General features: G+C 36.4%; 1 protein-coding gene across 7 annotated transcripts in view; it reads right to left on the reverse strand.

Moving 5' to 3' along the window:
• The window catches only part of LOC118534495 (sodium channel protein type 1 subunit alpha), a 144,255-nt gene that overhangs the window by 75,982 nt on the left and 42,638 nt on the right, over positions 1–25,635 (reverse strand). For all 7 annotated transcript variants that reach the window (XM_078070931.1, XM_078070935.1, XM_078070933.1 and 4 more), the window contains exon 2: positions 1,929–2,241. In XM_078070931.1, coding sequence (XP_077927057.1) covers positions 1,929–2,192 — 264 coding nt within the window. In that variant the 5' untranslated portion in view covers positions 2,193–2,241. The remainder of the gene's footprint in view (positions 1–1,928; positions 2,242–25,635) is intronic.

Genomic DNA, 25,635 nt, shown 5'->3' on the forward strand with positions numbered 1-25,635 from the left:
CATATAAATTTCTTATATGGATACCACTGTACTTTAAAATATAACATAAGGAATAGATTCTGCAACCATTTTTATTGTAGGCTTGCTTTGTTTATTCTATATATTAATAAGAAAGAAACTAGAGACTTTGTATATAGATATAAATGGCACATTAATTATCGTACTTGAGTTAAACCTTAGGGAAGGTTATATTTGTATATTCCAACTCACTCAGGCAATAAAATCCACATCCCCATTATCAGGAATAGTGGGAAATTTCATCCCAAGATGCATTTTCTCCAGTGACATTTCCACCGTTAGATGCTTTGTCTATGCCAGGTGAACCGTGTGGGTGTCATCCACTGTTTTAATGAAGGTCACCCTGCTGATCTCAGATACCCAAGTCAGAAAATAAAATTGGTTATCAAATATCAAAAGAAATATTCATTATTTTTTAAAAGGCTATTAATTTTCTAAGCATACCAACTTTAATCAGAGCAAATTAATTTAGAATTTAAGGCTACTCCTCAATACTGAAATAATCCAATTATGGAAAGAAAATTTAAGACTAGAAACCAGTGTCATGGCAACTATAGAAAGTCTTAACATGAAAATGTAAAAGAAGGAAATTTTAAACACATAGCTTAGTCGTGTGTCCTAAGCATGCAATGTCAGTTTCTAGGGGTTTCAGTGCTGCCGAGTTTCATTTATATTGCTGTTGAATGGATTACATTTGAAGACTTGCTTGATGTCAGCCCAGTGTTAAGGCAACGGACTTGCCTTACCTTGGGGAACACTCCTTCCTGATAACAATATTTCTCTTATCAGGTTGTCCTGCTTGCACAATGTGATTTGTTCCAAAATGCCAAAATGTTTTTTCTTCCTCACACAATGTGCATTTGAAGATAAGGATAGATGATGTTAGAGGCAACTTTGAATGTGAACCTAACAAAGTTTATAAAGGGTTACTTTAGCACAAGAATCTGGCTGACTAGTCATTCCTTCAGAGCTGGTCTTTCATCCTCAGTTTGAAGACCTTTCTTTTAACTATTTGAAAGGGTTTGCACAATTTTCTTTTCCACCTCCTTCATATCCTTTCTTACATATCATTTGTTATAAACCAATCAAGGGGTGTTTTGTTTGGGGACATTCCCTCAAGACAACAACTGTTATCAATCTGAAAACTCTTCAATTTAAAGGAAAGATTGATTGGGTAATCTGGTTTCCACATAAGGAATTGCTGCCCTTGTCAACATGTATTAATTTGGTCTTTCTCAAAGTATTCATTTACATTTTGATTTAACACTGTGATACAGCAATTCAGTTGTTTGTTTCATAGTTCAGTTAATTGATATACTGAGTTTTAATGGCTGTTACTGCTAAACATGATACTTCCCAAAGATACATGGATCCAAATGGAAAAAGTACATTATTATTTGCTCTGAATAATTTTTAAAACTGTAGTTTGTATAGGGATGTTCTTTTCTAAGTAGGAAATTGTTTCTGCAGGGAATTGATTTATTATATATAACATGATATAGAAATTGAAACCCTTGTGGCATCAAATTTTGTTCCATGAGAAATTAATACTAATATTTTTGAAATCTTTATCACTTTTGATAATTTCAGGATTTTCAAGAGCAGAAAACACATAAAATTGTATAGTAAATTCAATCTCTGGGGAGAACTTTTAATTTGTTAAATTAGCTGCCTGCCTACATCATACATTTATTTTTAGATACCTGTTTGTGGTGCATTTGGGAAAGCTCCATCTGTTATGATATAATCGATTTATTTCTTGTGGATGCATATGCATAAAACACACACAAATGTGTTTTATTTCTTAAACAGAAGGCCTTTCTGCTAATTTGGCACATGCTGATGCTATCATAGTCCAAGGTATGCAGTAGGCAATTAGCAGTAAAATATGCCTGATAAAAAACACTCACTTTTTTATTGATATAGTACGGGTCCAGATCCTCCAGCGGCTCTGACACCATCTCTGGAGGGATGTCTCCATAAATAAAAGGAAGGTTCTTTCCAGCTTCCAAGTCACTATTTGGCTTTGGGCCATTTTCGTCATCATCTTTCTTGTCTGGTTTGGGATTCTTAGCCTTTTCTTCTGCAATGCGTCTTTCAATAGCCGCAAGAGATTCTCTGGTGAAGAAGCTGAAGCTGTCAGGTCCTGGTGGTACAAGCACTGTTTGCTCCATCTTGTCATCCTGCACATTTTAATTACCATTTACTCCGCATATGAAAGTCCTAAAAAAAAAAAAAAGGGATGCAGATATTCTAAGGAGATTAAGAGAAGATTTTTTTTTTTTTTTTTTTAAAGATTTTATTTATTTATTTGACAGAGAGAGAGAGAGAGAGAGCGCGAGAGAGGGAACACAAGCAGGGGGAGTGGGAGAGGAAGAAGCAGGCTTCCCGCGGAGCAGAGAGCCCGATGCGGGGCTCGATCCCAGGACCCTGGGATCATGACCTGAGCCGAAGGCAGACGCTTAACGACTGAGCCACCCAGGCGCCCCAAGATTTTAATGTCTAAACTCTGGTCATGAAATATGAACTAGAGGAATGGATTTTTGTTTCCAACTAAATTGAAATATAATTATTAAATATACGTTTTTTTGTAGTAAGACCATTTAACACCAGATTCACTCTTTCAATCAATTTTTAAGTGTGCAGGACAGTATCGTTAGCTACCCGCACGAAGTTAGTTGTACAGCGGCTCTCTAGTACTTATCCACCTTGCATAACTGGAACTTCATACCCATTGCATATCAGCTCTCCATCCCCCCCGCCCCCCCAACCATCATTCTACTTTCTGCTTCACTGGCTTTGGCTTAACAGATACGTTTTCTATCTCAGGTTTTGTTAAGTGTCCCATGTTTATTAATTCTTGTGTTTTGCCGATATAGGAACTGTGCCATAACTTAAGAAAGTGATTCAACTATAGCCCTAATTAAAGTACATTAGGCTAAATACCATCATGTCCCTAATGGGCTGTTCACTCTGTGAGCCACCCAGATGAGGATGGAATGTATCCCCACAGAGGCAATGGAGAGCTTATCAACAGGATGAAGTGGAAAGGGAGTTGTCTCTGAGAGGATATAAAATCCAACCCTTAAGTCCTGACAAGTGGCTCCTGGCCAAGCTGATCAAAACAGTTTGCTTCCGCCAGCCTATATAACCAATCAAATAGTCACTACTGACTGAGTCACAGACCTGAGTCTTGATCTAATCTGAGGAGACAACTGGAACTGTGTGTGACCTGCTCACGTCATTAGCCATGCCAGGGTTGGCTTTCTTGGACACACGCAGAAAGAGACAGTTCAGTGTTGGACAAATGCCGTTTATGTGACTAGGAATGAGAAAAAGACTAAGCTGGGAAGAAATTCCTGGATTGGGCCTCAGGTGGGAGAAGACAGCAGAATTCTCCTATTTCAGGAAAAAGTGATCGGAAAGGAGCCAGGGTGCCATAAGCTCAACAAGAACGGAAGTGTTTTGCTTCCCTAAAGCAATAATGCTATTCTTGCTGATTCTATAGTCCTGTAGTGCTAAACATATTAGGAGGACCTGAGGCAAAACTCTCAACTCCAAATAGCAGAGTCAGATCTGATCTGATGCCAGGAGCCAAATCCCAAATGTATTGTTTCAAGGTATATTTAATATGAGCTCAAATTTCACAGATATTATGGAGCCAAAACTCAGAACCTAAGCTGCTTGGCCATGAATTTTATTTGGAAGCTGTGTTAACTCATTAAGGTCAACAAGCTATGATGCAGTTAACTGCAGCTTTGGTGGATATAAACTGAAATAATAAACCTGCAGCCATAACTGTTTTGTGAGGAGTCCTAAAGGGCCCTCAGATTTCACTGAAGGACATTCCTACTGCTGTGAGGTTTATGACCATACTTTTCAGTGGATGACCAGAAACAAGCGGGACATTCAAGTCTAAATTTATACCTTCCGTCTATTAAGTGAACTAACAAAACTTTCAGAGCTTCTTACAGTCTACCTGTAATCAGCTCAGGGCCTGGAAGAATAGAAAAATTAAATCAGTAAATTTAAATGAATGGAAAAGGAACATTTTTACCTTAAAACTCTACTTCTCTCATAAGGCATCAGGAAAACACTGGCAGCTATTTATTTGGAAATAAAAGTTTCAGGATAACAAGTGTGGTGCATTTTCTCATAAGAGAAGTATTATGCCACGGGTGTTTTCCCTTTTTAACTAATTCATTCTTTGACAGAAAATATGTGTAAATGACATAAATCATTTAAAAGAAAATACAGTGTAAACTCTTCCTGCCACCTGTTCTCCAATGCTTAATTCTGCTCCCAGAGGTAACCACTGTTATCTGTCTCCGTATATTTTTCCAGGTATGTAATAGGTAAACACTAGTCACATGAGTGTGTGCATATTCACACATTTTCTATTAAAAACCACATACACAGTATCTTAGTTTACAAACTCTTCTGCACCTTTCATTTTTCACTTAAAAATATATATTAGAGTTCATTCCTTATCAATTTTTATAGCTTCAACTCTTTTTATCACCTACATGGTTTTCCATTGTTTATATGTACTATAATTTATTGAATTAATTGTCCAGTTATGAGTACTCAGGTTGTTTCCAATCTTTTGCTATTTTAAATAAAGCTGGAACTAATTTATTTCATACACATATTTTCACATATCTGTGGACATTTTTAGGGTATCAGTTTCTAAAAATGGACTTGGCTGTGTAAAACGTGAATCTTTAATTTTGATATTATTGCAAAATTACTCGCTATGAAGTATCGGTTCCCCTGACAGCAATATAATGCTGTGCCTATTTGTCTACATCTTCACCACATAATGTGTTATTATATTTTCAATATTTCCAATCTGATTGGGACAAAAATGGGATCATATTATAGTTTTAATTGGCATTTGTTTTACTATGAGAAAAGCTGAACTTTTTTCCATATGGTTAAGAGCTGTTTTTAAGTTTTCTTTTCCGTGACTTCCTATTTAAATAACAGTCCATGTTTTCATTTTTTTCCTTTTTAATCTATATCAACTTTTTAGATATGGCATTAACAATTTAATTTGGGGCCTTTTAAAAAGATCTATTTTTGGGGCGCCTGGGTGGCTCAGCCGTTAAGCGTCTGCCTTCGGCTCAGGTCACGATCCCAGTGTCTTGGGATCGAGTCCCACATCGGGCTCCCTGCTCGGCGGGAAGCCTCCTTCTCCCTCTCCCACTCCTGCTGCTTGTGTTCCTGCTCTCGCTATCTCTGTCTCTGTCAAATAAATAAAATCTTTAAAAAAAATAAAAAATAAAAAAAAATAAAAAGATCTATTTTTTCTGAGTTTGTGGTGTTTCTGTGCTACAGGATAAGAAATTTAAATGTTAGCATGATGATCTAACTGTAACTCTTCTTTGGCTTCTAGATTTTGTGTAATGTCGAGGAAAGCATCCATCCCCGGGGGAGTGGAGGCATATATGATAGATCATGTTCTCTTCTTGCATTTTCAGCATTTTTTATGCTTTAATTTTATAAATTTAAATCTTTTGTCTATTTGGAATTTGTTTTCTAGATGGAATAAGATAGATTCTTTTTTTTCCCTTAGTTATTCCAACCAACATTAATTACAGCATAAGCTAACTTCTTCACCAATACATAATGCTACCTTCATGGTATGCTAAAAATATAAATATATATATTCATTTGTATGAACCCCAAAGTCAGCAACAAACTTTACAAAGTAATCCTAGATGTATTTTCATTAAAGTCAAGAAAAAAAAATCAACAGTATTATTTAACAATTTTCTGAAAGTACAAGCTAATCCAATTAGATGTGAGAAACAATTGCACTTAATAATAAAGACAGAGGAAGTAAAATTATACTTATTTGCATATTCTGTAAACGCCTGAAAAACTCCTACAAGTAGTAAGAGAATAAGTGTCTGGTTTCAAAAACATAAGAAACTCAATAGATTTTCTTTACAGGAGCAACATGCATTTAAAAACACAAAAAAGAAGCTAGAAGCTTTCCCTCTAAGATTAGAAACAAGACAAGGATAGCCCTTCTCACCACTCCTTCTCAACATTGAACTGGAAGTCTTAATTACTGCAATAAGACAAGAATAGGAGGGGCGCCTGCGTGGCTCAGATGGTTAGGCATCTCCTTTTGGCTCAGGTCATGATCCCAGGGTCCTGGGATCCGGCTCTGCATCAGGCTCACTGCTCAGTGGGGAGCCTGCTTCTCCCTCTCCCTCTGTGCTGTCTCTCTCTCAAATAAATAAAGGAAAAAATCTTTCAAAAAAAAAGAGACAAGAATAGGAAATAAAAGATATACAGATTAAGAAGGAAGAAATAAAGGTATCTTTGTTTGCTGATGACAAATTTTCTATGTAGAAAACCCAAAAGAATTAATTAAAAAACAAACAAAACTCCTGGAACTAATAAGCAAGTACAGCAAGGTTGCAGGCTACAAGATCAATATATAAAAAAATAAATTGCTTTCCTATACACCATCAATGAACGAGTGGAATTTGAAATTAAAAACACAAATCATTTACATTAGTGCCCCCAAAATGAAATTTTTAGGCATAAATCTGAAAGATTATGGATAAGGTCGATATGAGGAAAACTACAAAACTAATAAAAGAACTCAAAGAAGAGCTAAATAATAGAGATACTCCCTGCTCATAGATAGGAAAACTCAATAATATCAGGATGTCCGTTTTTCTCAACTTGATCTCTGTTGGTCTATTGAGCTATTGATCAGTGCAATCTCAATCAAAATTCTAGCAAATTATTTTGTGGATATTGACAAACTGATTCTAAAGTTTGTATGGAGAGGCAAAAGACCCAGAATAGCCAACACAATACTGAAGGAGAAGAAAATACTTGGATGACTGACAGTACCTGACTTTAAGACTTACTATAAAGCTACAGTGACCAAGGTAGTGTGGTATTGGTGAAAGTATTGACAAACAGGTCAACAGAACAGAATAGAGAGCTCAGAAATAAACCCATATATATTTAGTCAACAGATCTTTGACAAAGGCACAAAGGCCATATTATGGAGCAAAGGTAGTCTTTTGCAACAAATGGTGCTGGAACAACTGGACACCAACATGCAAAAACATGAATCTAGACACAGACCTTATACTCTTTATAGGAATTAACTCAAAATGGATCACAGAGCTAAATGTGAAATGCAAAACTATAAAACTCCTAGAGGAGAAGATAGAAGAAAATTTAGGTAACCTTTGGTTGGGGAATGACTCTTTTGATAAAAACACAACCAGCACGATCTGTGAAAAAATAATTGATGAACTGGATTTCATTAAAATCAAAAACTTCTGTTAAAGACAATGTCAAGAGAATGAAAAGACAAGCCACAGACTGGGAGAAAATATTTGCAAAAGATAAAAGTGATAAAGGACTGTTATCCAAAATACACTAAGAAGCTCCCACCTGGGCCACCGTCCCACATAATGGCAGAGATGATTTTCATTTCTTTAGGGCAGGGGCAATCATTTCTGAAGCACAAGAAGACTTAGCAACATTTCAAAACTGAAGGGTTACATTGTGTTCCTGTGTCTGAAGTTCTTCCTGCAGCTACAACCAGGCTGTAACTAAGGAGTAACATATATCCTAGGTTCTCTAGCTTCAACACCTTCCCAGGTTTGTTTAGAACCTGTTTTTTAATTGAACTGCCCTAGAAATAATGTAAATACATTTTGTTTCAGTTAAAAAGAAAAAAAATATATACAAAGAACTCTTAAAACTCTATAACAAGAAAACAATCAACTTGATTCAAAAAATGATCAAAAACCTTACTGGACATTCACCAAAGAAGATCTACAGATGGCACAGAAGCATATGAAAAGATGCTCCATACCATACATCATCGGGAAAATGCATATTAGAACAACAATGAGATAGATAATACTACCCACCTATTAGACTTTCTTGGCCCAAATCTAAAACACTGATAACACAAAATGCTGACAAGAAGGTGGAGTAACAGGAACTTTCATTTATTGCCATCTGGAATGCTAAATGGTATAGCCACTTTGGAAGATGGTTTGGCAACTTATAAAACAAAACTTACTCTTAGCATATAATCCAGCAATTGCTTTCCTTGGTATTTATCCAAATGAGTTGAAATCTTATGTCTACACAAAAACCTGCACACGAATGTCTATACCAGCTTTATTAATAAAAATTTCCAAAATGTGGTAGCAATCAAGATGTCCTGAAAATGCAAATGGATTGATAAATGGTGGTGTATCCTGACAATGGAATACTATTCAGCACTAAAAAGAAATGAGCTATCCAGCCACAAAATGACATGGAGGAAACTTAAGTGCATAGCACTAAGTGGAAGGGTCAATCAGAAAAAGCTACATACTGTATGATTCCAATTATATGACATTCTGGAAAAGGCAAAATTATGGAGACAGTAAAAAGATCAGTGGTTGCCAGGGGTCAGTGAGGAAAGAACAATGAATATGTGAAGCACAGAGGATTTTTAGGGCAGTGAAACTTTTCTGTATGATACTATAATGGTAGATACAAGTCACTATACATTTGTCTAAACCCACAGAATGTTCAATAGCAAGAGTGAATTGTAATCTAAACTATGTACTTGGAGTGATAATAATGTGTCAATGTAGATTCATCAATTGTAACAAAAGTACCACCCTGGTATGTGATATTGACAGTGGATGTGCTTATATGGGGGCTGGGCATATATGGGAACTTTGTACTTCTTGCTCAATTTTTATGTGAACCTAAAAAGTAGTTTATTTTAAAGGGGAAAACATAATTAATGAATATTTCATAAGTACAATGTAAGAATTAAAAAAAAAATCTTTGAATAAACCTAAAACAAAGTATAAATGGAAAGACATATCCTTTTCTTGGATAGAAATACAATATAATATATGAAATTTTCCTAAATTAATTAACAAATTAAATATATCCTTCAAAAAAAAACCAAGAAAATTTTAGAACTGCACAAACTTGGAAAAATAAACAAAAAATAACCAGAAAATTCTTAAAATTAACTGCTTTCAAATCCCTCTTTATTGTAAGAGCTGTGTAAGAGGAGGTATTTACAAATTCCAAATGACAGATTTCTTCTCATTTATTTATGTTTAGTGTTATTGTATTATAATCCAATAATGTACTTTGTACCATTTCTGTTCTCTGGAATTTACTGAGATTTCCTTTTTGTCCTAATAGAGATGGTTTTTTTAAATGACCCGCCAAGAACACAGAAAAGGTTTTCTTTGTTTTAAAGCTATAAAGTTCAGTATATCTCAGTTAAATTCACCTTGTTTAGATCTTTTGTATCTGTACATATTTTTGTTCTACTTGATCTACTATGAGTTGAAAGAGGAAAATTAAAGTCTGTTTTTAATGTGTTTCTATTTATTCTTGTAGTCCCTGTAATTTTTATTCTATGGATTTTAATGCTATGTTATTTGGTGTGATCTTTGGAGTGGACTGAACCCTTTACTACCATATATAGTCCTTGTCTCACTTTAATATCTTTCCTTCTGAGAGAAGACAATTTTGTCTGATATCATGTTATGACTCCTCCTTTCTTCTTGTTTGCATTTATCTGGTATATCTTTGACCATCCCATTTGGTTTCATCCTTTCCATTTCACTGCTTTTGCAACTTCCTTAATATGTATATGTTTGGATTTTGTATATAGCTATATTTTAAATATATATGATCATTGTGGCCAATCACTGCCCTTCAAAAGGAATGCTATGTTGGAGACCATTGCCCATGAAGTTGTGTAGATGGAACAGAAAGTTACTAAAAGCCTTCCTATTTTCCAGAAATAGTCCATTTGAGAAAAGCCCTCCAGACAAATCTTCCTGATAACTGGCTATGAGTTCCAACTGGAGAAGTAAACTACCAGGAAGATAGAAGAAAAGCATTTTACGTTGACAAATATGATCACTTCAACTGTATTACGTATAATTATAAATTAGTTCAGACACTGGAATTACATTTATATATGAGCAATTTCATGCATATTTTAATGACATCACACTGAGATTAATGAAAGGGTTTTTGCAACTCTAAGTAGACCTTATATTCAAATATCTATTTAAAAATAAACCTTATATTAATTATATGAATAAAAGATTTCAAATTATAACCCATCCCATAAGTTTATTTATGGAATATCTACAAACTATCAGATACAATTTAATATTAATATTTTGTCAGTAACACTATAGAAAAAACTTCTAAATTATATTTGGAATTTGTACATACTTTGCTAAAAAATATAAAAATAAATCATGAGTTTTTAATTTACACTTGAAAGGAAGCTTCACTCTTTAGTGCAAAAATGTATAACTAAATACATGGTTCTAATTTTATGAAATTATACCTCATTCAATATGGAAGGGGGGAACCTCACAGAATCTGTGATTCTGGCTTACACCTTTTTCTTTATGAGAGAACCAGCATTTATATGTGTCTTTGGGTTGACAGAAGAGCCCTTGCTAACTTTCAAAAGAGGTAAGATGACACGTTTACTTTCTTAGTGAAAAGACTTCAAAGACACAGGTGCATTTTCAAGAGGAATAGGGATATGCATTTAGACAAAATAAAAAAAGAAAACTAAAAAAAAAAAGAAGTAATCATAATTAGGAACACAAAATAACAGGAAGTGTATGTTAACAGATAGCAAATCTGAAAGAATAAAAAAAAAAGTTGGGAATAAGTAGCATAATGGATAATAGAAAAATTGAAGGGGCTCCTGGGTGGCTCAGATGGTTAAGCACCTGCCTTTGGCTCAGGTCATGATCCTAGGGTCCTGGGATTGAGTCCACATCGTGCTCCCTGCTCAGCGGGGAACCTGCTTCTCCATCTCCTTCTGCCCCCCTCTCCGTTGCCCCCGCTTGTGCTCTCTTTCTCGCTCTCTCTCAAATAAATAAATAAAATCTTTAGAAGAAGAAAAATGGAAGAAGAATGATTCTTTAGGAGGACAAGCAAAACAAAAGTAGCAATGAGATAAGAAGTCCTAAAGAAGATAAGAAAAAAAAAATCCAAAAGAAAATAAATGGAAGCCAGAGGCTGTTAAAAAAAGTTGTAAAAAAAAAATAGGATTTGTGACTGGAAAGAAATAAAGTAATAACCCAATATTAATTAATTTGGGTGAAAGACGAATAAAGGGAAAATTTATCAGAATGTAGAAATGATAAATAAAAGAAATGCATTCTGATGATATGAAACGGATATAAAAAAGGGAAACTAAATCAGTACCATTAGAATTACATTTTAGTAATACTACACATTCTTGAGGAGGCTTTGTAAGATCAGAAAGTTAATAATGAAAATATTCTGTAGCACTTCTAAGACTTTCCAAATTCCTTACATATATTATTATAATAAACATTCTAGTACTGGATGAAGTTTTTGCTTCTGGACATTCTGTAGCTCTCTTTTCTGTAGAAGATTCTGTATGTATTACATACTGGACTGGAGCAAATGTGTATTGCAGCCAAAAGATTTTTATACTAAGGTGGCCTGGACTGGTGAACAATATGGTTTTGATCACCTTTATAAAAGAGCTTCATTTAAAGTAATCTTACTTAATTCATAAGGTCTCATAGTTCAGACTTCTTTGGGCATCTGAACTTTTTCCACCCAAATGGAAATGTCTACAATAGCTCAGAATGAAGCATTTCATTTTCATCGCGGCATTTCACACAAAAAGCCTTAAACATGAGGCAATCTTATAAATGCTTTGTATGTGAGGAAGTTTGGCCTCTTATAAGTTAATGACTATGTAACTTCTTTTTGGAAAGCACTTCTATCCATGACAACTTGGGCCTGGGTGTACAGTTCTGCTTAACTCTGGAGTTTGGTTTGCGGGCTTTTTTGGGCTTTCACACACAGCTACATCCTCCAAGCAAACTTCTATGAGATATAAAGGTGATATTTTGTTACATATCTATCTTAGTCCTCTGTTTAATTTTTCTCTTGGTTCAGAATGTGGGTGAGAAAGACAGATGCTATTTAATGTTCCCCCTAAGAGACTACTAATACCCACAACTTTGCATTCTAATGTCATCGTGGGTTTAGGCAAAGAATAGCATAACTGTTAACTTCTGATGAGATATTTTTGCTTCCACAGTGTCCTTAAATTCCATGTTGTTTTTAAACCCTAAAAGTAATCCCCTGTCTTGACTGCCTGCCCCTCCCGCCACCAACATGGTGAGACAATCCTCATCTTCTCCTTCAAGCTTCTACCATTATGAGTTATTAAATTAATTACTGTTAGTTTATGCTTTATCTGGCCCTGGAAAAAAATGTACAGGGGGAAAAAATCAATTGACCAACTGATGAGTGAACTAAACATACAGCTTTATGTTTTCTCAGGTTGTAGCTTCTAAGTTTTTCTTTACAGACTGGAGAATATATGTAATCCTTACTGTAATAGTATTTTGATGCTGATGAGGAATGGGTCACTGGAGTCTACAAGACAGGCTTTCAGGTAGAGATGACTTAGTTTGCCTCAACCTCCGAACTTCTGAAAGGTTAAGTAAGGTGTCTTAAGAGAATCAAAGAGAAGTCATCCTAAAATGAAGAAATGCCAAACATTTAAAGAAGAGTTAAGGATCGGGCGCCTGGGTGGCTCAGTTGGTTAAGCGACTGCCTTCAGCTCAGGTCATGATCCTGGAGTCCCGGGATCGAGTCCCGCATCGGGCTCCCTGCTTGGCAGGGAGTCTGCTTCTCCCTCTGATCCTCCCCCCTCTCATGCTCTCTGTCTCTCATTCTCTCTCTCTCTCAAATAAATAAATAAAATCTTAAAAAAAAAAAAAAGAAGAGTTAAGGATCGTCTAATTCATCCCTCTCACTTAACAGAAAAACTGAATCAAAGCAAAATTGACATTTCTTTTTTTAGAATTTTTGTGCTTCCTACTTCCAAAATAAGTATGTGATATGTCCAGGGTCACACAGTTTAATAATGGCGGAACTCGAATCAGAATTTTTATTTCCTGACTCCCAAACCAGTGCCTGTCCATTTCTAATAGTTATGAAATAATTTCCAAGTACTTACATGATCTTGAACCTCAGTAAAATGTGGGCAAATATAATATAAGTAGCCAGATTAAACTAATATTCACTCAAATTATATTCCTTAGAGATACCCGAAACAAATCTAGTAAATAAAGTATTTTGGCAGAAATGGAGACTATCTTAGAAAATCTGAAAAACAGAAGACATCAAAAAAAAAAAAAGGTGATTGTAATATTTAAATTTAGAAACTATATCATGCAGGTTTAAAACCTGATGAACTATATAGGTCCACAGTCAATTTATATTTTACTTCAATAACCTTTGTTTTTTGCTTTTCATTTTATTTTATTTAATTAATTAATTTTTTTAAGTTTCAATTTTAGTTAGTGAACATACAGTGGAATATTGGTTTCAGGAGTAGAGTTCAGTGATTCATCACTTACATACAACACCCAGTTCTCATCACAAGTGCCCTCTTTAATGCCCATCCCCCATCTAGCCCATCCCCCACTCTTAACTTTTTTATGTTTTGCTAAACCTGGTTATTTCTAGTTATCTACCGAGCAGATCACTTTCTATAATTCATCTGCCCCACTTCAATTTCCCTAAAGGTTTCCTAACACCAAAGTTATAATTATACAACACTTATGCATCTTGATCACCTTATACTATATAATTTGAGGTGGGGAAAATTCACATATCTGCCATTCTGTCTTTAAAGTGGTTTGATTTTCATGCTGAGGAGAAACCAAACAGACTCCTGCCAAAATGACTGTCCGCTCCTATACAGTTCCTTACTATTCTGGGCACATAGACCATCTGGGCACGGCAATTCACCAAGTGTTTCAGTTGGTTTTGTGGTGTATCTGCCACCCATTCTACTAAAGAATGCTGCTGCCAGTAATAATAAAAATAACTAGGTAAAATGTTATTCTTACAGTTGTGATCACACATAACTTTTTTTTTTAACACCCAAGAAAGAAATTGCTTTTTACATAGAATTTCACAAGCCTAGGAAATATTGTTTTACAAATTTCTTTTCTAGAAATACTTTGGTTTGGTATGCGTGTTAAAAAGTCTTTATTTCCTTTGGTTTTTTAAATATCCATTTTAAGTATTATAATTGAGGTTAACTAAACAACATATTTCATCCATGTGTTTAAAACATTTACATTTTTGGGGTGCCTGGGTAGCTCAGTCAGTTAAGCATCTGCCTTTGGCTCAGGTCACAATCCTGGGGTCCTGGGATGGAGCCCCGCATCGGACTCCTTGCTGCTCAGCAGAGAGTCAGCTTCTCCCTCTCCCTCTGCCCCTCCCCCCACTTATGATCACTCTCTCTCTCAAATAAATAAAATGTAAAAATAAAGTTGCATTCCATAAAATGTTTGTAATCCATCCCTAAATTTTCATGCTATGTGCAGATATCATTTAAAATAAGGTTACCTATCTTATACATTGACATCTACATTGTGTATTTCAAGAGTGTTTTTCAGGGCATTTGAATAATAAACCACAAGCTCCAAAATTCACTCAATCCACTAGTGCCTTGGTCAATCCAATATCAATAAACTATTTTGTTCACATCGACATCATTTATTACTCTGTTGAAGAGATGGTCTATATTTACCTCAGATGCTAATGCAAAGTTAACACAAAGAGTGGAATAAAAAGTGCCATATGTTGAACCAAAATAAAACACTGCATTCTAGGGATGTTTAGAATCGAGAAATATACATTACTTTTTTATTAATAAAATTGTGCAGTTATTAGGCATTTGTACCTCACTGTATAATAATTGAATTAAATGTTCAGAAAAACAAAATAAGACCTAAAGTCCCAATCCCATCAATTGGAGTTAACTTTGAATATATCTTGGTTTGACAATATGTTTGAGGCAGTATTTAATGAATCGAAAAAAAAAAAAATACACTGACTCATTCAAATCCGTTCCCACAACATGCTTGACCATACATATACTGTTGTGGCCCAAACACTTGTATTCTTGCGCCACAGAGAACTTTCCTACTCATATTTAGCTCTAATAGATACCATCCTGCCTTCAATTCTATTTTCCTTTGCCCTATGGTAAATTTTATTACGCAAAGTTGTTCACTGGGTCCAGTCTTACCAGCAATTGCTATTTCCATATGATGCCTTTAACTCTACCATCAGTTTGTTCCCTGAATTCCAGAACCCATTCAACTACTACCCAGTGCAGGACATATCTTGTACTTAGTGTATTCCTGATGAGAAGATGCCCTGACGGTAGAAAGTTCTGGCACGTTTGTGTCCTCGACTTGCACTGAGAGCCTCGGCCTTTAAAAAACTTGTTACCTGGTAGCACCATTTATTGAAAGATAAATTTGTGTGTGCTCTGCTTATATATATATAAGTAGGTATGTATATATATATATTTATCATTTCGAGCAGATTGAATGGTAAGGTCTTTATCACCTAACGAATTTTAGTAGAGCAGTAAACAGAAGCTGTGTGAAGTCCACGCTTTCCTTCCTTTGGGTCAACTCTGACATGCATTGCAGACATGAGGTTAGAGGTCCCAGAGCAGAGAGATGGGGGGAGCTCCCTCTGTGAACAGTTAGAGTCTTTAGATGGGGAAGGGGACGGCGGCACCCTAGGCAGGCGACAGTGTTTCAGAGGGGGACAGATGGCAGGAGAGATCCTTGACAGGGAGAACCTTAGTCTCGCCCCAAACTCCTCTTTACATTGAGCATTGCACACTGCAGCAGGTGTAATGGACCCAAAGGGGTGAAATGAGTGCCCCAGTGGGATTCAATTGCAGTAGATGAGCAATCAATGCTTCCCCTAACGGGAGGATACATCTCCACCTACTGCCTTGTGACTCGCAGCCCCACTGGGTAGGCAATGTTCCTGGAATGTGCTTCCTTGCCCCACTGTCCCTTTGACCAGGTGACTTGCTTTGGCCAATGGGAAGGGAGAAGACGAACGGAGCCTTCAACCCCACAGAAGCTCAGCAGGCGATGTTGTGGGTCCACCCAGCCTTCTTCTTTTCCCTCATTCCTGAGAATGGCATGTGTCAAACAGAGCCTGCTCCCTCAGCCTGGGTCCCGGGCGGGAAGATCCGTGGACAGAGCTGCCAGAGCCAGCCAGTAACCACTAACAAGTTTGTATATCACTGAAACTTTGGGATTGATTTAACCCAGCAAAGCTAACTGACCTGTCAGCAAAAGCCACTAATCAATGACCAGATTGCTAAACTGGTTTAACAAATGATACAGAAGCATAGTATCTCTCAAACACAACTTTTGAATGAGATTCAGCCTTGCTCTAGTTTATTAGGTTCTGCCTGAAGGACATAATATCATTAGGATGGGTTTTTTTCCCTTAGAAGACGCTAGCCCACGTTATAAACCTTGTGAAATTCAGGGTCTCTCGTTGGTCATCCTACTCAGGATAACGGAGGGATATTCTCTGGCACAACTTGGATTAGTTTGTATTAAGAATATACAGTAAGAGCCTTAATGATAAACAAATTATTTAAATTAAACCCTCTTTGTAAAGAAGTCTTCTATGTTTGAAAGTAAATACTCTTATTTTGGTGGATGAGTGGTCCAGCCACAGAGGTTTGGGAGGATAGAGAGAGAGAGAGAGTAGAAGTCTCTTCGAGCTGGGTCTGTGGTTGGAGATTTGGAGATACTGAGTATGTGATGGAAGCACGGAAAGCCTCCCACACCTGTGTAGCGGGGACTAGGGAGGCACTGCCTAAGTCCAGGTTATACATGGCAGGTTTTCAACAGAGTGGATTATGGAGGGAGCCGAAGTACAGTGGCCAGTCCTGTTCATCTGCTCGCCTTCCCTTTCTCCTTGCTCATTTTCTTCTCTTCCAACTCTCCTTGATGCTCCATTTCTGCCCTTTTCCTCAGCCGCTCATCTCACTTATGTTGCTCATCTTCTTCACACTCCTCACCCTTCCCCTCTGTCTGTAGAAATGTCAGCAGTCCATTCAATATTTTTCAAAAACCACTATCTAAAAGTAATTTACTATCAATCTCACAGAGATCCAGACAGAATGAATGCCAGTATTCTTGATGCTCTCTGTCTCAGGCAGTGCAAGTCATTTGTGCCCGTTGCTGGTAAAGGTGGGAGTTATGTAGCCGTAAGGAGCAGCCAGGGAAAGAGCGCTAGAGTCAGCATTTGTCCTTTGCTATGGGACAATAACGGGAGAGAAAAAATCAGCCTTACTTGGTACAATTCCTGTTGAGGAAAAAAGAGGTCAGCACTAGCACTAGCATTTTAACACAAGATGTTGGGGGAAAAATTGTCACACTCCCTTTTTGCCAGTATTTACTTTGATAACCCTTTCCGGGAAATAATGCAATATTTTCAATCAATATATAAACCCTTTCAGGTCTCATGGCATGCATGATTAGACTTTGGTAGGATCTTTACTGAACGTCTAGGCATTAGCGTCCTTAAAAACTCATAGTTTTTGTGTGTTTTTTTAAATTTTTATTTATGGCTTTCCCCCTTCACTTTTACTTGTGTTGTCTGAACAACTCAGGATGTGAAATAGTTCAAGAGCAGTCCTTGAGCTGCTGTAGCTAGAAGGGTGTTTAAATGGTGTCAGACAGAAAATGTCCTAGAATGTGGAATTCTGCTCAGGGGGGTTCTTCTTTAGCATAAACTCAACTTGAAGTTACTTTTCCCATTCAAGGGAATTCATATGAAACCACCTCAGATATATAACATCTGAACATGGAACAATTACAGGCAAAGTAATAATATTATCTGCAATTATTGCTGTGAACTCTTGTTCAAAGATGAACCATATGGATACAAGGTAAGTTGAAAGAACTGACAGAAAATAGATTTTGAAAGATGAAAGATAGAGATAACGTCCTGATTCAAAAACTCACTATATTGAATTTTCTGTATATGTCATTTATCATCTATTCAATAAAATTTGCTTAATTATATTATATGCAATACTTAGGGTAGCAGCTTTTAGTCTGTAGTGTGGCTTCAGTCGTTCTGACTATATTCCTTTTGTGGAATACTGGTCTGGGTTAAAGTGACCCTCTCGGTATTGTTATAGTTTTATATAGATTGAGTGCCCATCAGCTGATGATGATCACAGATTCGTATAGAGGGGACACTACCAGATGTCCAGCACGTCTGTCAGAGCAGAGCCCTCGCCAGGTCTATTCCTGTCTGGTTTGTGACACGTGGTATGTGCAATCAGTTTTGTTCATTCCTCAAATATTTACTGAATGCATACCATGTACAAGGTCCTGGGCAGGGCTGGGAAGGATATAAGTTGGCAAGGGGGAAAAGAACAGTATTGGAAATACTGGAATGTAAGCAAATTTCTTTGATAGGCTGCCTTATGAAATAGACTTTAGGCCACTTGGAGAATTAGGTATTTCTGATCTTAGTGGATTCATTTTTTTTTTTTTAGTCCCAGAGAGGAAGGAAATGGACACTGAACACTGAAGCATTAAAAACCGGCCATCTTTCCTAACCCCACAAGTCAAGTCAATGTGTGGGTATGTGTGTGTGTGTGTGTGTGTGCACAACGAACTGCAATGCTGTGCTGAATTCTTATCAGTAAACCATGTTTTAATAATTGGGCAACCATTGTGTCATCTGTATTCACTGTCTCACACAAAATTATCAGGCCAGAGTGATTTTTCTCTAATCTAGATGCACATTTTAATGCTCGTATCATTTAAAGATACTTCTGGTACATCAAACTGAATGTTAATAAACATGTGAGACAAGAAAACCTAAAGTTCAATGCACGTCCCACATTCTTTCCACCTAACCATTTCTGTGGTGGCCACTGCCTTTTGTCAGATGTCAGTGATGAAGAACTGGAAAGAGATAGTTAAAACACAAATTCTTAAAAAAAAAAAAAAGACATGCTTTTTGGATCCATTTTTACTCTTCCATCTCAAAATGTTTTCTAACATTCCTTAAGTACTGAGAAAAATTTCCTTTTTGTTACCTTCAATAGCAGGTGGCAGCTGAAGTCATTTAAATATATGCTTCGTTAAATGAAACCTTATAAATAATTTAAATACCATTATTACATTCCACTAAGGCTTACACTCAAATTCTTTTTCCTTCTGCTTAAATTCCCAAATATTTCTCACCTGTTACTCCACTCCCACCTCCAGTAAAGTCCTAAAACTCCTGGGCAGGCAGGGCATTATTACTGTTAAAATGTTAGAGAGTTGGCCTAGAAAACTGCTAGATTTGTAGCAATAGCTGCTGTTCTTTTCTGGGTGGAGTGCTAGATGGAGGAAACATAATCCTAACCTGACTGGAGGTAGGGAGAGCCAGGGCCAGTTTAAGCCACGGAGACTAGCAACCACCATGATAATTTAAGAAATCTCAATATGGTTGCCAGAAAAAATACGACATCCAGTTAAATTTGAACCTCAGATAAACAACAGATTCACTTTTTTTAGTATAATCATATCCCATACAATATTTCGGGCATACTTACACAAAAAATTATTTATTGTTTATCTGAAATTCACACTTCCTGTATTTGTGTGCTAAACCTGCAACCCTCAATCTGAAGAAAGGCTTCTCTGCTAAAAATTCTTTTCACATTGCCTAAAATTCAATTAGTTAACATTTTAGTTCAGTTAACAAGCATTCCCTTTTAAAAGACAAATATCTCTGCTAAGTATGAATTGCTCGTACATCAGCGTAAATTAATTTAAAGAGACTGCTTATTTCTCAATGTCTAACTCATTTCTCTGTATCAAAGTGACTCAATCCATCAGACAGAGGGCCTGGGAATTCTTTTTTGTGGGAAGAGGTATCATGTGGGGTTGGGTGGGAACTGTTAGTTTCAGTGGAAGGATACTTACGGATGAACTAATTTTAGTGGGGATTTTCTGATCAAATAAACAAATGCCAGGGAGAAAAGATGGAATGGGGGCAGAGGTTAAGGTAGTAGCCTCAGAAAGAACTCACTCCTTCTAGAATTGTTCTTGAAGACAGTCCTTAACTGATGAGGGGAATCAGTAGTGGGCTTTATTTTTTGCAAGTGGAAAATGGTTAAATGTTAAAATAGTGACAAACAGATTTTCATCAATGGTGGAGAGATGGCGATAAAAATAAAACAGCAAGACAGATCAAGTTTACTAATTTCATTATGGCCTCACTATGTGTGTAAATCATGGTGGTTAAAGTGAATAATATTGGCTTCTATTTTTAACAAAAATGTCAAATAGAAGGCTCTGAAAAGCAAATTCATGGCATAGATAATATGTCCTTCCTCCCACACTAGATACTCAGGTTTCTTCTATTATAAAGAGTATGAACAATCCTTAAAGGCCTGGGTAGTGCATCTTTCCACATCAGTAACTTGTCCCCTTTGTTGATTTTATCACTTTCCTCTTGACTCAGGAGGTTGTATACATACAAACTCAAGAATGAAAGAAAGAGAAGGCAACTCAGATCATGAAGGAAGAAACTGCTGAACATGAATAACCATAATAACAAGGAGAAAAATGCTCTTAGACACTTGTGTGAGTCACAAACCGCTAAGAGATAAAGCAATTATATATTGCCTACAGTCTGAGAGGTGATACAGTGCATTCTAAGCAAAAGGGAAAGGATGAGTAAGAAGCTGGCAATATTTAGCTCTCCTTGAACCATCAGGCCCTAACACCTTCCCCAGTCACCGCAGTCCTGGCTTATATTGTCTTTACCACTCAGTGGGCACAAGACAGATATCCTTGTAAAATGAAACTAATATGTTATATATTTACCTTAGCTACAAACCCCCTTTTACCTCTGGTAACACCCAGAAGAATAACACACTTAACAGGCCCTCCAAAACCTTTGGTTAATTGAATAATTGTTAAATAAAATTCATACTTTAAAGCAAAATCCCCAAACATATTCTAAATTCCAAAATCTAATATTTTATATTATATTGTGAGTTGGCCTCTGGACAATATTGTTTGTCCCATGTAACACTCTACCCAGAAAAGAATAGTAGCGGTCACCACAAATCTAATATTTTATATATTAGATTATGTTTACTCATATTGCTATTTGTTACTCCTAACTAAATAATCTATGCTTAAAATTCCATTTTCCTAAGATTTCTGCTTTAAAATAACCCAATTTACCAAAATAATTCAAGCTACAATTACATTCTCTTTCAGTTACGAGCATTTTATTGTACCATAATCTACATCAAACATGTCAGGACATATGAACTAACCTGCATTGTATTTTTATTTTTTTGCCCTTTCATGAACAATGACTTTTATGGGAAAGTGAGCTAAACAGCTGACTGCCCGATGGGGAAAGTTATACAACACACAGCTTTGCAGCAGCGAACTAACGCAGTATAGAGATGCTGCGGAGAAGCTGGAAATCAAATCATTTCTTTCTGGAGCAGTACTCCTTGCTGTCAGCTGAGATGAAAAAGAGATTTTCTTTTCTTTCTTCTCTTTTTTTTTTTTCCTTTAGAAAAATCACATAACTAATCTAACTTAATTCCTTTATTTTTTTTTTTATTTAAAGATTTTATTTATTTATTTGACAAAGAGATAGAGAGCACAAGTAGGCAGAGAGACAGGCAGAGGGAGAAGCAGGCTCCCCGCTGAGCAGGGAGCCCGACTCGGGGCTGGATCCCAGCATCCTGGGATCATGCCCTGAGCCGAAGGTAGTCGCTTAACCGACTGAGCCACCCAGGCGCCCCTAACTTAATTCCTTTAAACACTGGCTACAAGGAAATGTATTTACCTCAGGAAATTGTTTAGCAATGTTTAGAAACTAGAGACATAGCACTTTTAAATATTTTTTTCTATCTAGTAACAAAGCAGAGGGTCCTTACAGAGGGACTTAGATGCTCCTGATTTGAATAAAGAAAATACTGATAAGTTTATTGAATGCTTTGTTTAGTTTGAGCCTCATTTTGAGTGTAGAAACAGAGTTATGAAAACATAGGGATTACGTGGTGGCGGTAGAGGACATTCACTGAGCTGTAGGGAAGGGACAGCCTGGCCTGTTACATTGGCAGGCATGACTCAGCACTTTAGGCATTTTCATAAGCTGATAAATTTTGCTGGCTGCATAGGCAAGTCAGGACCCCTTTCACTATTGGGTCTATTCACTATTGAAAAGACAACTTCAGCATTGAGGAAAAAGGCAAATCATGCAAATAATCAACAAGAACTACATCAACTAAATCTCTTGGGTCCTACTTTCTTCTCCAACTCCCCTAGAAATATAAGCATAATCATTCTGAGGTATTGGAGAACCAAAATGTGTGCCACACTGTGTTCAGTAAATATTTCTTTGAATGAATGAATACATGAATTAACTTGTAATCAATCCGTGGCTTACTCCAGGCCATCTGCTCAGTGCACAGATCATAAGAAGTATGATGTCACTGTTCTCCATCTCATGCTAACATGCATGTTCTCACTAAGCTAAGAGAACCCCAACATATAGCCACAATGAAAATTTTCAGTCTTATTCAAATAAAACTTCCCCTTTCTATGAAATTCAAGAATGTAACATAACATTTTAATTAAGTGAAAATATGTGGAGAATTAAAATAATATGGCACATTGCTTATTGTTCTAATAGACACTGAACTTTGAGGATGCAAACCATTGCATTTACAAAAATCATCTGGGGAGCTTTTAGAAAACATACAGTCCAAGATCCCACCCTAGAATTTGTTTCAGTGGTCTGAAGTTGGGCCCAGCATCTGTATTTAACCCACTTGTCCAGGTGATTAGGATGTAGAGCTTGTACTTGATCAACGGGCAAGTGCTGAGAAACACTGGTATAGAAAAACAGACTAGGTAAGGCATCCTTTACAAATATCAAAAGCAAGCTTTTGGCACCTCACCAATTGAGTTAATTCATGCAAATATTGATTTGTTAATTAGAGATGAATCCATGGTACAGTTAGTTTAAATGTTGGAAGGGGTCACTTCTGACCTGGAGATTTATCTTCTCAACCATGAAAGTTTCATGTTGAGATCACTGGATTTACAATAAGAATATATTTCAGTTCAAATTTTGGTTCTAGTCATTAGTAGAATTGTGACATTAAAATAGTTTCTTGACCTCCCTTAGCTTAATTCCATTATCTCTAAAATGTGAATAATTCTTATAATAACACACTTCAGGTGCTTACCCAGCCCTCACTCCTTTTTGGAAATTGTGTCCCAAGTGTAACCTGTGCTGAAAGATAAATCTGGACAAACATTTTTGTACCACCTGACTTTCCTAACCCTTTCCCATGGCCATAGCCTGGGAGGTTAAATGAGGACACTGATCCCAGGGAAGCCACTGCATAAGCTTAACTGAGCCAAGAGGATTCTCTTTTCTGGAGAATGTTCAATTTGGACTAAGACTGACTGAGTGAGTCAGAATGTTATGGGAACCGGAACTGAGTGATCTAGAGTTGAGGCTGGGAAGCAATGTCTGGCCATGAGCGAGCAGGGGATACCAGCCAATATGGCAACAAAGAGATCAACAGAAACAAGAAGTTAAGTGTGCAACCAAAGAGTAGGCTATTTTTATTTGGTTCCTGACTTCTCAATTCCAGTTCAGGCTCTTCATTGGCTTAGCTATGTTTTGGTCTATGGGATTTTCAATAAATAATCCATTTTACTTATGTTAACTTAAATATGATTTTAACCCTTGAAAACAAATATTCCCTGACATGTATACACAGTTTGCACATAAAAGGTTCTTAACCTTCTATTTTAACTGCCTGCCTTACAGAGGAGGACATGGAAGTATGGTAAAGTGTCGTGTCGCAGATGATGGAGTGACCTTATTGTCCCGACTGATTATGTCCCTGAGCAATGGAGCCATCCCATTTTATTCATAAAAGTGGACTAAAAGAATCCTCCCAGGCCAAAATCTTCCTCAAAAGGTCTTTAGCATAATCTCAAGCATTTGGACAAGCACCTTTGGGATGTCAGAGCTCTATGTTGTAAAAGATGGATAAAAATTATGACCAGAAAAAAAAAAAAAGGCAGCCATTATTATTATACCTTAAACATTAAAGAAAAAAAAAAAAGACTCTTGGTGAATGACTGATTTGGAGGAGAACTGTATACATCTGTCACAATGGGCTACCTACAAATGGAATCCCTGAACCACTTAATGAGGTGAGTGTTTGAAAGTGTCCTTTTAAATGATCAACTCAGATCTTGTAGAACATCTACCAGAAAGAACAAGTTTTAGTGCAGCTGACACTAAGTTTGTGCCCAGAATATGAAATTGAGCCAAATTTATTTTCCACGTAAAGTCACAGTTTTATACATCATTATATAATCTTTTGGCAGAAATAAGGAATAACATTCAGAATGTGGCACTTCAAAATTCAAAAGATCTTAGCATAAAAATACCTAGTGTTTTAGATGTTTCAAAGTAGGGCCAAATGCAGAAAATAAGTTGGATAGGACAAAAATACCAGGAATTTCTGTTCAGTTGGCATAGGCACAGAGTCGCTAGGCATATGTAGTAGAATTATATTCAATAAAAAAGGATCACTAAATACCAATCACCCAATCAATCAATCAATCACCGAAGGAACTATTAAATCACATAGCATGCTGTTACATGCTAGAGGACATAGGGCTATAAGAGATTTGCAGGGTGCTCCCTTTTAATTATTAACTTTCCTGTGCAGACAACGAGGACTGTCCACGTAATCCACCATGTCCTTTACCCTACCCCTTTCTTTAGCTGTTAGAAGCACAAGCTAAACTCAAGATCAGAAATCACTATTACTTTTCAGCTTTTAACAACATCTACTTTACCACTCTTTTTAACTCTTTGGTCTTTATTATTCTGATTTATATTGTATTTGATTTTGTAAGTCAGATTAAATCATTTTTGGAAGTAGAACAGAAAACAAACAAAACTCTCCCTTGCTACAATTTATGCCCATTTCCAGTGATTTGTCTTTCTACAGAGATAAAAAATTCAGTCACATACTCCCCGTATGACAAGCCTGCACACACTTGCAGGTAGCTATTTTGTCTCCCTTAGTTTTCTCTCTGCTAAACTAAAAAAATGTCACTCCAGAAGCATGGATACTATATGATCACTTGCGTTGTTCATTTCCTCTTTTCCAATTTCTGCCCAAGTTCACTGACCTGCTTAGAAACTGTAATAGAAAAATGGTAATAAGAATAGCATAAAGATAATGCCTGACTTTTGCATACATTTCCCTTAGTACAAATTTCTGTGTAAAGTTTTTTAGTAATAGAATATCTCTATTTAGCCTATGTCTTTGTATAAATCAATTTAATATTTGTTTAAAAAGGACCGAAACAATAAAATTGATCTTTTTTAAGTTGATCTTTACATATAAAAATATCCTATGATCCTATTCTTCCTGCTATTAATCAGAACAACAAATATAACTGACTTCTTTCAAACACAAGAGCCTTGTTGATTCTACAGTATGTGATGAATTAGTTTCTCCTCCATCTTGTTGTTTGTATAGTTTTTTTTTTTGATTCAAAATACACTACATTATGGTTAAATTTAACACTAGAGTTTCTCCTGCCTTTATGAACCAGTTTCTAAAAGCTTCAAGGTTATTCT

The sequence above is a fragment of the Halichoerus grypus genome, chromosome 4, assembly GCF_964656455.1.
Source record: "Halichoerus grypus chromosome 4, mHalGry1.hap1.1, whole genome shotgun sequence".
Lineage (NCBI taxonomy): Eukaryota > Metazoa > Chordata > Mammalia > Carnivora > Phocidae > Halichoerus > Halichoerus grypus.